General features: G+C 47.7%; 5 protein-coding genes across 5 annotated transcripts; 2 read left to right on the top strand and 3 right to left on the bottom strand.

The window, feature by feature from the left end:
• On the bottom strand, positions 1 to 1,959 carry BDW43DRAFT_318700 (uncharacterized protein; the record flags this gene model as incomplete). The annotated part of the gene is made up of 2 exons (XM_032048742.1): positions 1 to 1,697; positions 1,794 to 1,959. 2 exons carry the CDS (start codon positions 1,957 to 1,959, stop codon positions 1 to 3), a joined length of 1,863 nt encoding a protein of 620 aa, XP_031901580.1.
• Positions 1,960 to 2,615: 656 nt separating this feature from the next.
• On the bottom strand, positions 2,616 to 4,539 carry BDW43DRAFT_272769 (GTP cyclohydrolase I). The gene is made up of 4 exons (XM_032041567.1): positions 3,917 to 4,539; positions 3,733 to 3,866; positions 3,373 to 3,677; positions 2,616 to 3,308 (listed from the first exon to the last, which is right to left on the bottom strand). The coding sequence occupies exons 1-4, from the start codon at positions 4,171 to 4,173 to the stop codon at positions 3,006 to 3,008; spliced, it is 999 nt and encodes a 332-aa protein (XP_031901581.1). The 5' UTR covers positions 4,174 to 4,539; the 3' UTR covers positions 2,616 to 3,005.
• A 531-nt stretch (positions 4,540 to 5,070) lies between these two features.
• Positions 5,071 to 7,416, bottom strand: BDW43DRAFT_272773 (WD repeat RBAP46/RBAP48/MSI1 family protein). The gene is made up of 6 exons (XM_032041568.1): positions 7,204 to 7,416; positions 7,084 to 7,146; positions 6,920 to 7,025; positions 6,406 to 6,867; positions 5,861 to 6,346; positions 5,071 to 5,796 (listed from the first exon to the last, which is right to left on the bottom strand). The coding sequence occupies exons 1-6, from the start codon at positions 7,220 to 7,222 to the stop codon at positions 5,622 to 5,624; spliced, it is 1,311 nt and encodes a 436-aa protein (XP_031901582.1). The 5' UTR covers positions 7,223 to 7,416; the 3' UTR covers positions 5,071 to 5,621.
• A 128-nt stretch (positions 7,417 to 7,544) lies between these two features.
• BDW43DRAFT_52964 (chromatin-binding exonuclease XRN1) lies at positions 7,545 to 12,286 on the top strand. Its single transcript, XM_032050199.1, has 2 exons — positions 7,545 to 9,519; positions 9,570 to 12,286. Exons 1-2 carry the CDS (start codon positions 7,821 to 7,823, stop codon positions 12,137 to 12,139), a joined length of 4,269 nt encoding a protein of 1,422 aa, XP_031901583.1. The 5' UTR covers positions 7,545 to 7,820; the 3' UTR covers positions 12,140 to 12,286.
• Positions 12,287 to 12,535: 249 nt separating this feature from the next.
• BDW43DRAFT_52984 (uncharacterized protein) lies at positions 12,536 to 13,879 on the top strand. Its single transcript, XM_032050200.1, has 4 exons — positions 12,536 to 12,861; positions 12,946 to 13,023; positions 13,098 to 13,612; positions 13,684 to 13,879. The coding sequence occupies exons 1-4, from the start codon at positions 12,540 to 12,542 to the stop codon at positions 13,729 to 13,731; spliced, it is 963 nt and encodes a 320-aa protein (XP_031901584.1). The 5' UTR covers positions 12,536 to 12,539; the 3' UTR covers positions 13,732 to 13,879.
• The last annotated feature ends 373 nt before the right edge of the window (positions 13,880 to 14,252 follow it).

Consider the following 14,252-nt stretch of genomic DNA (forward strand, 5'->3'; position numbering starts at 1 on the left):
TCAAGGCATGGGTCTTGAATGAACGTCGTTGACCTCCTGGTCAAGGCCCAGGCGATCCAAACTCACAGCCTCCTGCCAGTCCATACCCTGAAATTCAGCCTCACGCTTCATTTCTTCATCCCACAAAGCAACAGCTTGGGTGGACCGCGAATAATAGGGAGCCACATTGCCCCACATGAAGATATCCTTGTACATCTCACTGAGATCAAGGTGCCTTCTGTTCATTTCTCTTAGTATGAGTTCATCTGGCCGCATAAGTTTAATGGATCTTTCATCGCGACCATACCCTTCATATTGGAGTGCTCCGACGTCTTGAGGAGGAACTCCATAAACGTAGAGTTCAGTCTCGTGGGGCAATGGAGTGTATTTCCAGCGGACAAAGGCTTTGAGAATCTCGAACTCGTTCCGGAGAGCAATGTCTTTCATCACGTCCCAAAGCAAGGTCAACGTAGGTTGAGCCATCAATAGACGGAACAAACGGCCCTTGATAGTCGTGCGTTTTTGCTTTAACGCCGTATCGAGCTGGGCAATGAAGAGCACGGCGAAGAAGATGTCGATATTTTCCCACAAGTTGCAGTTGTCCACGGTCCAATTACGACGTTTATTGTCCGGGATATCCATAAGGAACCAGATCTTCTTTATGGCTGGCTCACATCGTTTGGGTAATCCATGACCTGCTTGGAGCATCTTGGCCATGATGTGTTGAACAGCTGCCTCGCGGTACAAGATCATTTGCAGCCAGCGAAATGAAGGCGCAAGGTTGCTTTCGCTACCAATGTCCTGAGTAGGAATGGATTGCTGTCTGACATTTGTGTAATCGATGCACAAGCTTGGATAGCATCTGAACGGAAAGATTTGCGCAGATTCGGGAGCTTTCTGCGTCGCCTGGCGTATCACGATTTCTGAACAATATTTCTTCACGAACTGATTGAAAGGCTTGGAGATAGTGAACAAGAGGATAAGATCCTCAACTTCGAGATACTCCGTGAAATCCAAAGCTACTGCTTGATGATACGTGAAGGCCAGAAGAATGTCAAAGCCATTATGTGGGAGGTCTATGCTCTTCGAAGCCTTGGTATCATTCTCTGGAGGGACATCATTACGAGGTAATGACATAGCGCTGATCGAGCCGCGGGACAGGGTAGGGAAAAGTTGGATTCGACGCTGTGGTCTATCCTGTTGATCAGACAAGGCAAGATGGTTATTTTGCTGTCCAGAACACCGAGCCCCTCTACTTCGAATCCCACCTCTCGAAATTTGCTGGTGAGGATTTTCAGAGACATGATGTCTAAATTGATGTGCTCCTGAAGCACTCGATCCTTCATGAGACACAGGATTTCTGCTTTGAACAACTTGGGTTCGAATCCCAGATGCTGACTGTTTTATCAGGCCTACGCCAGCGCGACGGCACGTCGATCGCCTTTGAAGAGGGACAGCGGCGCGGTGACCCTGAACTGCCTGAGCTGCCTGAGCTGCCTGAGTGGGAAGTGGGTGGAGGACACCGGTGAACCTTGCCGGTGGTATATTGGGGATCACAATACCGTCATGTGTGATTTGCATCACAGACGGGTCGTTTGGCTTGTTGACGACTGAATCCTGAGGGTGGCCAGGCCTGGGACTCCTCATTGATATCATATTCTCAGGTGCGATCCCTGCTATTAGTTGCTGTCGAAACAGATAGGCCTGCAGAGCTTGGTCTGGAACTGCCCTTTGCTGCACCGCGCTCCGAGCTGACATCAGGCGTGAGCCAATGCTAGGTACAGGTACGGATGCAGCGGAACCTAAGCCAGTACTCTGCTCAAGATGAGGGGTATCGATATCCATAGGATCACCTTGCCGACTACGCCTTCTGGGATCAACCGAGGGCTGTGCACGACGAGATCCTTCTCTTCTCGCAGTTTCAGCGAGCGCAATCAACACTCGAGCAGCTTCGATATCTTTATCATCTAACGAATCCATATTGTTCGGCTGAGGTTTGTTCACTTAATTATTAAGAGTACTGTTGAAGAAACAGTGTGGTCAGCTATCTGATGGTGAAAAGGATTCGCAAGCGTCAACATGTCAAGCAACACAAACCTGAAGAGTCTGATAAAGGAAAACAATAATCGATAGAGAAGTATCTGTATGTCTACAGCTAAACAGAGAGTTGAAAGGTTTGAAAGCAAAGGCAAGTTTCTAGTATGAAGGTACATACAACTGTTTATTTTGATATCCCCCCCTGTCAGTGAATATACGACACCATAGGAAAAGAAGTAGCTCGAAGTCAGTATGCAGTGAATCCAATCCATAGACAATGGCTTCAGTGTCGGTCTTAATGTGGGGAAGTCCGGACTTAGCAGTCAATTCACTTAGTATGCCACTGTGATGATGTCAACCCTACTGGTAACAAGACCGCACTGGCCATTTTGCAACTGTGACTTATTGAGTCAACCCGTCCTGATCCATCCCCAAGAAGTGAATTGCTGAAGCTAAGCTGACTTGCCTGTCTTTATTACGGTATCCTCCGATTGCTATAGATGCTGAGTGGTCAATAACAGTAAATATACTCAGAAAACCATGAGAGTAAACATCAGCATGAAACACAGATAGTGTTGAATAAATATTGAATGTTGTACATAGTATAATTGAATGGTCAATGGTTGAGCTGAAACCTATCATGAAAAGCTATTTCCCTTCATGCTTCTTATTATTTCTTGTTTCTACCACCCCTATATGTAGCTTCCCAAAAATCCCCCCCACACCACAGGTAATATGACAAGTTTCGCAATGTTCTATTGCAGCGAAAGAGAGAAATCCAAGATGTGTACATGTAGTATTTAGAAGTTAAGAAAAGAGAGAGAACCAACAAGTGATGTGCCAAATATATGACGTGGCAAAAAACCAAAACCGCCAAACCCAAACAACCTGTTGAGAGGTAAACCGCCCCGAACTCCATTGAAATCATGAATACCATCCACTGTTAAAAAGGGGGTAACAAGTATGTATCACAGAAAATGTTAAAGACATTATCTCCGGTGCAAGAGGGTCAAAAACTCCTCTCTGGTCTTTGCACTAGACCGCATACATCCCAGCATGCAGCTTGTTGTGGTGGTGCTACTTGTTTTCTGCACACCACGCATCACCATACACAGGTGCGAGGACTCCATGACGACACCGACACCTAATGGCTTCAAGACCTCCGATATAGCGAGCGCAACTTGTTTCGTAAGACGCTCCTGCACCTGGAGTCTTCGGGAAAACATTTCCGCCAGGCGAGCCAATTTAGAAAGGCCAAGCACCCGGCGATCTGGAATATAGCCGATATGCATCTATAGTAAAGGTAGCCGATCAGCAAAAAAGTGTATAACACCAATTGAGGGACATCGTCCGTACCTTGCCCATAAAAGGGACCATATGGTGTTCACATAGGGAAAAGACCTCAATATCCTTGACGATAACTAACTCATCGTGGTCCTCGTGGAAAACTGCGCCATTGACTAGATCTCGGACGTTCTCCTCGTAGCCTTTGGTGAAGTAGAGCATGGCTTTCGCGTATCTCTCTGGAGTTTCCCGCAAACCTTCTCTTTCTGGGTCCTCTCCGATGCACTCTAGAATTGTTCTCACTGCTCCTGCCAGTTTTTTAACCCGTTCTTCTGATTCCTCGGGTGATGACTCCAACCGCGCCCTTGTGCCGGGGCCTATGTGGGCAAAAAGGTGAGATAAAATGGTCATGAGATTGATTGGGTCACTTACAGGGCCAGCTCAGTCCATCAAAATCAATTGGAGGATATAGAGTGTATGGACTTGCCGGACGACTAGCCGTCGATGGTGGGGTCAACGCCCGAGTGTCATCTCTCGGATCACGGGGCGGGTCGTTCGAGGGTGGTCTAGAATCCCAATTAGACACAACCAACGACATGGTAGACAAGTGACATACTTCATAGCGCCATGGCCAGAAATAGAGCCGTCTGCATCGTTTGCAGACTCGTTGATAGGGTGCACCACCGTCTCGGGCAAGTCGAACTCTGCCGGGATGCGGGGGGCAAATGAGGAGCGAATGGATGAGTTGAGACTCTCTCTTTCGCGAGCGCCACGAGAGTTCATGGTAGAATTGAGCGAAGAGCTCCCGTTCAACAGACGAGGAGGAACAGCAGACTTAGGCTTGGGCCCTGGGGGAGGAGATCCAGAAGTCATGGTGGCGGTTGGAGGGGGGTGAGGAGAAACAAATGAGTAATTAATGATGTGGAGGGAGGGTGTTTTAGATCGCCGATGAATTGGCTGACCGGCGCCCTTGCAAAGAAAGAGGGAAGAAAAATTAGCAAATCAGAAATTATTGGTCATAGCAAGAGTAGTGATCGTAAGATTATTCAGACATGCAACAATGAGACATAATTAAGATCGTTTTTGAAGGGGGGCAGAAAAAAAGTTCACGAGGGGACGCCGTTTTTTTTAATGGCGACATCTTGATGGACGATTGGACCCGTCCGACACCGATCTGATTCATCGTCTCATCGTCTCACCGCCTGCGGGATCGGCCAGTGGTAGCCAGTCAGATTGCCCACTGTTGGCAGACAAGTGGGTTGTGCTTCAATCAATGGTATTGCTTATTATTACTTCTGACTACTAGATACTTTATATATCTCAACATCAATACTAACGGGGTTCATGCTATATATGCTGCATATTGCTCCATAAATATCCAATACTAGAGTATACTATCCAAACTCAATACTACCACCACTACTACCTAGTAGAATATACTACTTTCTCAGATCAGATTACCTGCATGATATGTCGCACCGGTATGATTTAGTGGTACTACCCCATCTGCTCCCTTGCATTCATATCCCGAATCGGGAAACTTATACTCTTACCTAAATGCTACGTAGGTTTTCCTTACAGAACGTTCGGGAAAATAGGCCGCTGATTTGTCACGAACCCCGCGCATCTAATACCTTCATCTTACGTGTATTCTCTTTGCATAAGCCGTGATTCTCCTAGCGATATCTACATATGGCTAAATCGGCCTCCAAGAGCGGTAATAGAATTCTTAACAAAGAATAAACAGTTTAGAAACAATGGCAACCATTCCGGACCCTAAAGTGCCCCACTGAAGGGTGATGCCAAATAATACATGGTGGACCTTGTTTTTCATTTATCATTTACCATGCACAGCCATAGTGCTATAATCCAGATGTTTGAGACAGTCAACCGAACGTTATTGGGATGAGAATCGCCGTTTCATGAGTTACTGAGGCCTTCCCAATGCACAGAAGTTTCACTAAGAGTACTGGTCTAATAGCAGACTAGAGGGCCAAATACTATTCTCCCAATTCCCAGGATCTAAGAGTGTACCGGAAGTAAGAGAAACCTAACGTCAGCACCACCAATGGGCTAAGATATCAATGAGTCGAGTGATGGAGTGGAAATCCATCATATTGGATCCAGACGCTGAATCGCAGGTCATATTGTTGCATTGCTCTTTAATCTTCATATTCTGGTTGTGGCTATCGGTACAGACGCAAGCTCCCATAATCTTTCTGATATTTTCGATTTGTCTGCAACGCTTATACAAGGTCGCAGGTTATAGCTGCATAGAGTAATGAAACCCCCCAAAAGATCGATTATCGACAAGGAATTAATTAGGCCTCCAATTCTTCGGTTGGTACATCCTCCAAGTCCTTGCCAACAATGGCATCAGCAACCTTCCATACCTGCAACAAATTGTCTTCGGCGGCAGAACAGAGAGCCCATGGGTCGTTAAGGTTCCAGCTGAAATCAGAGATACGGTTGGTGTGGCCACCATGCATGAAGAGGCTGTAGGAAGAATGCGTTAGCGACCAAAGTTCGACAAGTGAGAAGCACAAATGGAATTACATACAGCTCAGGGGGTCCGTCCTGTGCGTCATCGGGTGTTTGTTCCTCGCCAGCTCGGCTGAGATCCCAGAACATGATCTTACGATCATAGCTTGCACTTGCCAGCACAGCCTCCTCGAACGGATGCCAAGAAAGTGAAGTGACGGAGTCGGTATGGCACTCAAGCGTGTGTAGCTTGGCCTTGAGGTTACGCAGATCCCAAAGACCGATAGATTTATCAGCCGATCCAGTAGCGAGGACTGTTTCTGCAGCTGGGTTGAAGGCAATTGCGTTGATTGCATCGCGGTGCTGACCTTCCGCAGAAGCTGCTGCACGGGTTGTTTCTGGTTCTCGAATGTCAAGAATTTGGAGAGTAATATCATCGGACACTGTGCCAATGAGAGAAGAATGGAGTGGATGGTATTGAACATCATTGACAATCGACGAATGATGGGTGTATGTACGGGTTGGCTTCAGTGCCTTATTACCTTTCGTGTACGTCGTTAAATCCCTGCATCGAAGGTTAGTTATCAGACGATAGATGTGGCGAGTCGAGGACTGCGCAATTACCAGAGTCGAACAGTCCTGTCTTCACTACCAGTGACGAGATGGCCTGTGGTATGCGGGCTCCAGCTGAGACCAAATCCTTCTTTTGTGTGGCCTAGAAGCTCCATTTGAGGGTTCACTGTGCCTGTAGGTAGACTAGGGTGTTTCGAACGATCCCAGATCATAACCCTTCCATCCGTGCACATGGTGGCAATTACATTGGGATTTTGAGGCTGATACCGTGCCTTGTTTACTTCACCTTTATGGTCAATCTTCTGGACGATGTTGAACTTGATTTCCATCGGGGCCTTTTTAGAGCTGCCGCCATAGCCACCAATCTCCCCGCGCTCCTCGTCATAATCGTCCGCATTGGGAGCAGAGGGATTGGGAAGTTGCACGTGAGCAATCTGTAGATAGTTTTGCGCATCACTTGAAGTGTGTGTGCCAAGCAGCAGTCGATGAGTTGAGTACGGCTTGTCGGGAATACTACAGAGGTTAGAGATCATGTAGCACAGCAAACAGCAAGACATGCGCATACTCTTGTTTATCGGGTAACCATTGTGTTGTAAGAGTGGGCCATTCTAATGCAGTACTAAGAATCATGTCATATAGGAAAGGCGCATTCTTCTTCCATGTTTTGTATTCTGGGTGGTCATTAGTCACCACTCCATGACCGAGTTTCGAGGGAGAGTGGTTAATTACCCTCATTAATGACCTTCTCCTCAGTGCGCTCCTCCTCCTGTTCTTCCTGCTCCTCAATAAATCCTAAAGCGACGGAGAGTTAGATATGTTGCGCAAGTAAAAGTGGAACAGAAATCGCACCGTCGTCGTAGGGCTCCATGATAATCGTAGGGTATGGCTATAAAACAGAGAACAACAACAGTTCTTTGAAAGAGGAAGAATTAGGGGACTGTGCTACGCACACCAAATGAGGGAGAGTAGGGGAATGAGAGCTGTGTAAGGCAAAGGTGAACAGAGCTTTGAGCTGTGGACTGAGCTTCTTCTGCTGGAGAAACGCGCGACCTTCCCGTCCGCACCGCGTTAATGGGCGCCAAGAGGGGCTAACCATGTTTGGGGAATTTCGGCTTGGCGCCATCATCTCAGAGAAGTTGGAACTATCCTGACCTTACGACCTCTGACTCGGCAACTCAAGAGACATCCTTTTTTGACCTTTACGATTCTTAAAGGCGCTCTCGCCTTCGTTTTATGTTTCTGTCTGCTTGGAACATTGATTTTTTTCTGTTTTAGTTTTGAATCTCACGCTCTCTGAGAATTCGCAGTCGGTTATTCCTGTCTATATGACCTTTCATTGAATGATTTGCCTCCGAGCTTGAATTCTTCTTGCGTTTTTGACGACTACGACGACCACCACAAGACACCTTCCTATTTTCTTATCCTTACAATATAGGCTATAGGGAATTTCATTGTATTGGTTCATCATGGGTGTTCCTAAGTTCTTCCGGTGGTTGAGCGAACGGTATCCGGCGATCTCGATGCTGATTGCAGAAAGTCGGATACCTGAATTTGACAACCTGTACCTCGACATGAATGGTATTATTCATAATTGTACACACAAAGACAGCGATTCCCCTACTTTCCGCATGACGGAAGATAAGATGTTTATCGCCATATTCAACTATATCGAGCATTTGTACGGCAAAATCAAGCCAAAGAAACTATTCTTCATGGCAGTGGATGGCGTTGCTCCTCGGGCGAAAATGAACCAACAGCGTGCACGACGATTCCGAACAGCCCTAGACGCCGAGGTTGCGAAGGAGAAGGCCATTAGTCAAGGAGTCGAGATGCCTAAGGAGGACGCTTTTGACAGCAATTGTATTACCCCGGGTACAGAATTTATGGCTAAATTGACGGAACAATTGAAATATTTCATCAGCAAGAAGATTTCAGAAGATAAGGACTGGCAAGGGGTCGAGATCGTACTTTCCGGCCATGAAGTACCAGGAGAAGGCGAACATAAGATTATGGAATACATCCGGCATGCGAAAGCACAGCCAGGATACGATCCCAATGTTCGCCACTGTCTCTATGGTCTCGATGCTGACTTGATCATGTTGGGCCTTCTCAGCCATGACCCCCACTTCTGTCTTCTTCGTGAGGAAGTGACATTTGGACGCCAAGTCCAGAAAAAGTCCAAGGAGCTTGAGCATCAAAATTTCTACCTTCTACACTTGTCTATGGTCAGGGAGTACTTGGAATTAGAATTTCAGGAGTTAGAACAGAACGACGCTCTGAGCTTCCCTTTTGATATGGAACGAGTTATTGACGACTTTATTCTCATGGCGTTCTTCGTTGGAAACGATTTCTTACCTAATTTGCCTAATCTGCATATCAACGAAGGTGCTTTGGCGTTGATGTTTAAAATGTACAAGGAGATCTTACCAAAGATGGGTGGTTATATCAACGAGCAGGGAGTCATTAACATGGAGCGTCTAGGCATGCTTCTTGACGGCTTTAGTGACGTCGAATTTCGCTTTTTCGAAGCTGAGTATTCAGGCGAGCGATGGATTCAGGCCAAGAAAAACGGCGGAGAAGACAACCCCGAATCACAGGAGAGATCTAAAACCTTTACAATCACTCCAGCACAGAAAAATCTTTTGAAAGAGGTTAAGAAATATGTACTCAACCGACCTGAAAAGGCGGCAGAACCTAAACCTCTGGACTTTCCACCTACGCTGCCCGCTCGTGACCGTAAGTTTTTAGAGCAGCTTGCAGACGACCTTCGACTGCCGTGGACCACTGAGCCAGACGAGCATGGCGAAAGATTTATAAGATTTCAACTGCCTGCAAAACAAGATGAAGACAGCGAAGAGGAGGAAGATGAAGAAGCATCTATGGCTGTTCAACGTATCATCCGCAAATACGAGAACGCCAAGGTCCAGGAACACTCTGCCGAAGACGCCCAGAAAGCAGCAGAGAAAAAGTACGAGGAAAAGTTCCAAGAGTGGAAGGACAAGTACTATATGAATAAGTTTGAATGGGGATTGGACAATCACGAAGAAATGAGGAAACTGACGGAGAACTATGTACAAGGACTTCAGTGGGTTCTGTACTATTATTACAGAGGCATAGCATCCTGGCCGTGGTTCTTTAAGTATCACTATGCTCCAATGATCTCCGGTTAGTTTTTACTACTACATTTGCAAAGAATTTACACTAACCCATCCTAGACGTTAAAAAGGGTCTGAAGGCGGACACAAATTTCCAACTTGGTCAACCCTTCAGGCCTTACGACCAGCTGATGGGTGTTTTGCCTGATCGAAGCAAGAAGATCGTACCTGCTGCTTACCGCGATTTGATGACCTCGCCAGAGTCTCCGATTATTGACTTCTACCCTCGCGATTTTGAGTTGGATATGAATGGAAAGAAGATGGAATGGGAGGCGGTTGTCAAAATCCCCTTCATCGAGGAAAAACGTTTGCTGGATGCACTTAAAACGAGAGAGCACCTTTTAACACCGGAAGAAAAGGCACGAAATGGCTTTGGGGCTAGCCTTAGGTTCACCTACTCGCCTGATGTAGAGTTCATTTACCCAACGTCGCTCCCTGGTGTCTTCCCAGATATTCCTAAGTGCCATTGCATCGAGAATATCTTTGACTTGCCAACTATGGATGGTCTTGAGCCCTACATTGGCTTAGTCGATGGAGCTCAACTCGGAGCATCAGCGTTAGCAGGTTTTCCAAGTTTGAAAACTTTACCCCACGTTGGTCAGTTAGGCTTTCATGGGGTGTGTGTCTTCCAACAAGAGAGCCGGAACGAAAGTATGGTCATCACAGTGCTTGATCCTGGAAGCAGGTCAAGTAGCTTGTTGGCTAAACAGAAGCTCGGAAAACGTGTCTTTGTGGGTTATCCCTTCCTGCAAGAAGCGTACGTTATCCGTGTTTCCGACGAACTGTTCGATTACATCTTGCCTGAAGGAGAGGAGCACGCCGTGAATATCCCCCATACCGAAGCCCAGATCGACCAATGGAAGAAGAAAGCCGATAAGATTGAAGGGACGTATAGTAGGAGGCTCGGCACGATCATTGGCCCTGTTGAGGCGATGGTACATGTTCAATTGCTGAAGGGCTTGGTTAAGACCGACGAGGGTGCTACAGTGAAAGAATTCGCAGATATTCCGGGGCAAGAGACCGATTATGCTCTTCAACTTGTCGTTGATGAAGTGATCAATCCCGATGAACGGTTCATTGAACGTGATGCTCTACCTATCGAAGAAGAATTCCCCGAAGGCTCTCGAGCATTTTTCTTGGGAGAATTCAACTACGGCAGGCCCGTACATGTCACAGGGCATGATGATGGCAAGGTAGAAGGATTAATAGCTGTCGTGAAGGGTCGAGAGTCTGAGTTTGGAAAGGAACGTGCTAGGGATGCTGAGAGGTTCTGTCCATACATGCCCTCGTATGCGATTGCCCGGAGCCTGCAGCTAAATCCGTTGGTATTAGCCAAAATTACCTCGTCCTTTTCTGTGGATGTGGAGGGTCAGCGTGTTAACCTGGGTCTCAATTTGAAGTTTGAGGCGAGAAAACAAAAGGTCCTGGGTTATTCGCGCCGTGGTCCTTCCGGTTGGGAGTTTAGCTCCAAAGCAGTTGAATTACTACAACAGTACATGATCAAGTTCCCCGAATTCATTGCTGGCATTCAGGCGAGGCCACAGGGTGATCGCTATAAGCCAACTGACTTCTATCCTGAAGAGACCGCCCTCGTGAAGATCAAGGAAATTCGTGATTGGCTCAAATCTATCGAGGCCAAGAATTTCGAGAGGGTTCCTCTAGAGGCTGAACAGCTTGATTCCGACATTGTCAAGTTAATTGAGCAAGATGCGGATAATCTCGTTCAAAGCCAGTCGGCAATTCAACCCAAGAAGATTAAGGGTGTTCCGCGGAGTGCTCTTCTCAGGCCATCTGATGTGGAGCAAAGACTCGGAAACCAGACGTTCAAACTCGGTGACCGCGTGGTCTATGCCCAAGACTCTGGAAAAGTACCTATAGCCACTCGAGGAACAGTCGTTGGTCTCACCCGGACGGCACGGGCCCTGCTTCTCGATGTTGTTTTTGACGTTTCATTCATGAGCGGTACGACACTAGGCGACCGGTGTTCTCCATTCCGGGGACAGACCGTTCTGTCCTCTTCTGTCCTGAATGTTTCGTACCGACAGCTGCTCGCCACTAGCCGAGCAGGCACCAGCCAGCAGCAAAGTCAGTCGTCTCCTTTGACAGTCGCGGGTTATGGCGCTCCTACTGGGCCCGGTGGACAGGGACAGCTGAAAGAAGCTGCAGCCCCTCCACCACTGAGTCATTCTTACCGAGGTGCCGTAGCAGGCATGGGTAACAGTCGCGGTAATGGTTCCTCTAGGGGTCGGGTTAGTGGTCGGGGGGGACGCGGCTCCTCTAACGGAGTCGGGTCGCAGACGACTCTACCCTTTAGGCCTCATCCGAACGGCGGAGAACAGCAGAGCGATGGGTCGTTTCGTGGGGCCAGAGGCAGAGGGCGCGGCGGCGCTGCCCGTACTCGCGGCGGATATGTCGCTGTGGACCCCGATCCCGAGGGGGGCGTATTGAAGCACAACCCGAACTTCCGGCCACACAACTACTCACAAGTTCCCCCACCTAGGAACTTGAATCAGCGCGGCGGACGAGGTGGTCGAGGAAATTACCGGGGTTCTGAGCGAGGAAATGGACATAAACCGCAAGGGAGCTATCGCGGCAGAGGTGCAGCAGCAGCGGGGAATAACCAGGCTTGAACCTTTCGTCACGTCTAGCTTCGTGTGTAAAGTTACCTCATTCCCCTGGCATTTAGGTTATATGAATTTACAGGGTGTAACGCTACTGGGTCATTTGTAGCCTTGAATGAAATAGAAGCATAGGAAGGCATGAGTAACTAGTATTGGGGACGTATCCGTATATACTGTACCATAGCCTACCATTACATTACATGCAGCGACAAAATCGGAGTGAACTGACCCGAGGCTTCAGCGGACTAGACCTAAAAGGCTATTAGTGACCCCCGCATTGAGCTTGATTAACATCTACGTGGAGAATGACATGGATAAATATCCGAATCCTCATATATAAGATGAGCTGTAGAATCCCAGTAAAACAGACCCAGTAAACCTCAACCTAACCGAACAGAATCGAACAAAAATGCCCGCAATCCCCACTTTCGATAACCTAACCCTAGATCCTAAAGGGCCGGTAGGAAATGCATGGGGCCTCTTTCCTAGAAACGATATCGGAATGCTCAACCTACTCACGCCAGAAACAGTCCAGCAAGCAGCGAGCGAAGAGATTCGTACGGGAGTCCGGATCTCGCTAGATCTTGCCTTAGACCGACTCAATCATCCGAGTTATGGGCGCAAACCATTCAGCCAGGAAATTGTGAATAAAGCACCGAGGATTGTGAATGATGATATCTTGTCGTTCAACACGCAGACAAGTAGCCAGTGGGATGGATTTCGGCATTACGGTATGTTTATATGTGCCCTGATCTTTTACCACGAGATTGTAACGATGGAAAGAGAATATTGACAATCGGTCCACATGTACAAAGGCCACCAGGATCTAGGATGTTACTATAAGGGGCATTCGTTGGAGGAATTACAGAACTCGTCCGTTATCGGGGTGGATTGTAAGCTATTTACTACCACAGTCTGTCATACTCCTCCGAATAGAATCCATACTAATAGCTATATATTAAAAAAGCATGGGCAAACAACGGCGGCATCATAGGCCGAGGAATCCTCATCGACTACGCAACATGGGCCAAAAAGAATTCAATCCCACTAATCCCCTTCGAAACAACCAGTATCCCCCTCTCCCACATAAAGAGTGTAGTCCAAGAAAGTAACATCCAATTCCGACCCGGTGACATCATCTTCATCCGCACGGGCTTCACAGAAGCATACAACAAGCTTTCCCAGGAGGAAGAAGCGGCGCTAGCCCAACGCCCCCGTCACGATTTCGCCGGCATCGAGAACGGTGAATCTACACTGCGCTGGCTGTGGGAAAACCAGTTTGCGGCAATTGCAAGTGATTCACCGAGCTTTGAGCCTTCGCCGGTTATAAGGGAGGATTCGCCAGCCGAGACGACTTTGCATCAGTGGTGTCTTGCGGGGTGGGGGATGCCCATTGGGGAGTATTTCGATTTGGAGCAACTTGCAGAGCACTGTTGGGTTAAGGGGAGATGGAGTTTCTTTTTGTCGAGTGTGCCGCTTAAGGTGAGTGAATTGGATCTCATGGGAGCTATGGCAAAGGGGGTATGTACATACTGTACTAATTGAGATTATAGGTTCCAGGGGGTGTTGCGAGCCCGCCTAATGCGGTTGCCATATTCTGATACGTCAGGTTATGGTTTATCTCTGATGCTGAGAATGCTTTGTTTTGCAGAAAAATGTGAATTATGGACAAACTTCGGCCTTGGAAGCAGTAGATACAAAAATAGGGAAGAAAGGTGACTATCGCCACATCTGCTTAAATGGCACCGGATAAGCAGCTTCACAGCGCACATTTTAGTCTCCACAAAGCTTCACTTCCATTTCCTCGGCGAAAACCTTAGTATCCATGCTAGGCATGATCTGTTCTCCACAAGCCCCATTCTTTGGCCTGTCCACATGACCCTCCTTGAACTTGAATTCATAATCTGCGATGAAGCGGCTCATGATGGCATTCGCAATATTCACCCCGAGGAATCGCCCAGGGCAAGCATGTAGGCCGAATGCAGATTGGCGAGACCGACATCAGTGAAATTTGCACCTTGGACATCAGGGTCCATACACCAACAGAACACGTCAAATTCAAGTCAGTTAGGGACAATAGATGGATGCCCCAGACATAAGGCCCGAGGGAGGCAGATAGGAG

Source organism: Aspergillus alliaceus, assembly GCF_009176365.1.
Source record: "Aspergillus alliaceus strain CBS 536.65 unplaced genomic scaffold BDW43scaffold_15, whole genome shotgun sequence".
In the NCBI taxonomy this organism is placed as follows: domain Eukaryota; kingdom Fungi; phylum Ascomycota; class Eurotiomycetes; order Eurotiales; family Aspergillaceae; genus Aspergillus; species Aspergillus alliaceus.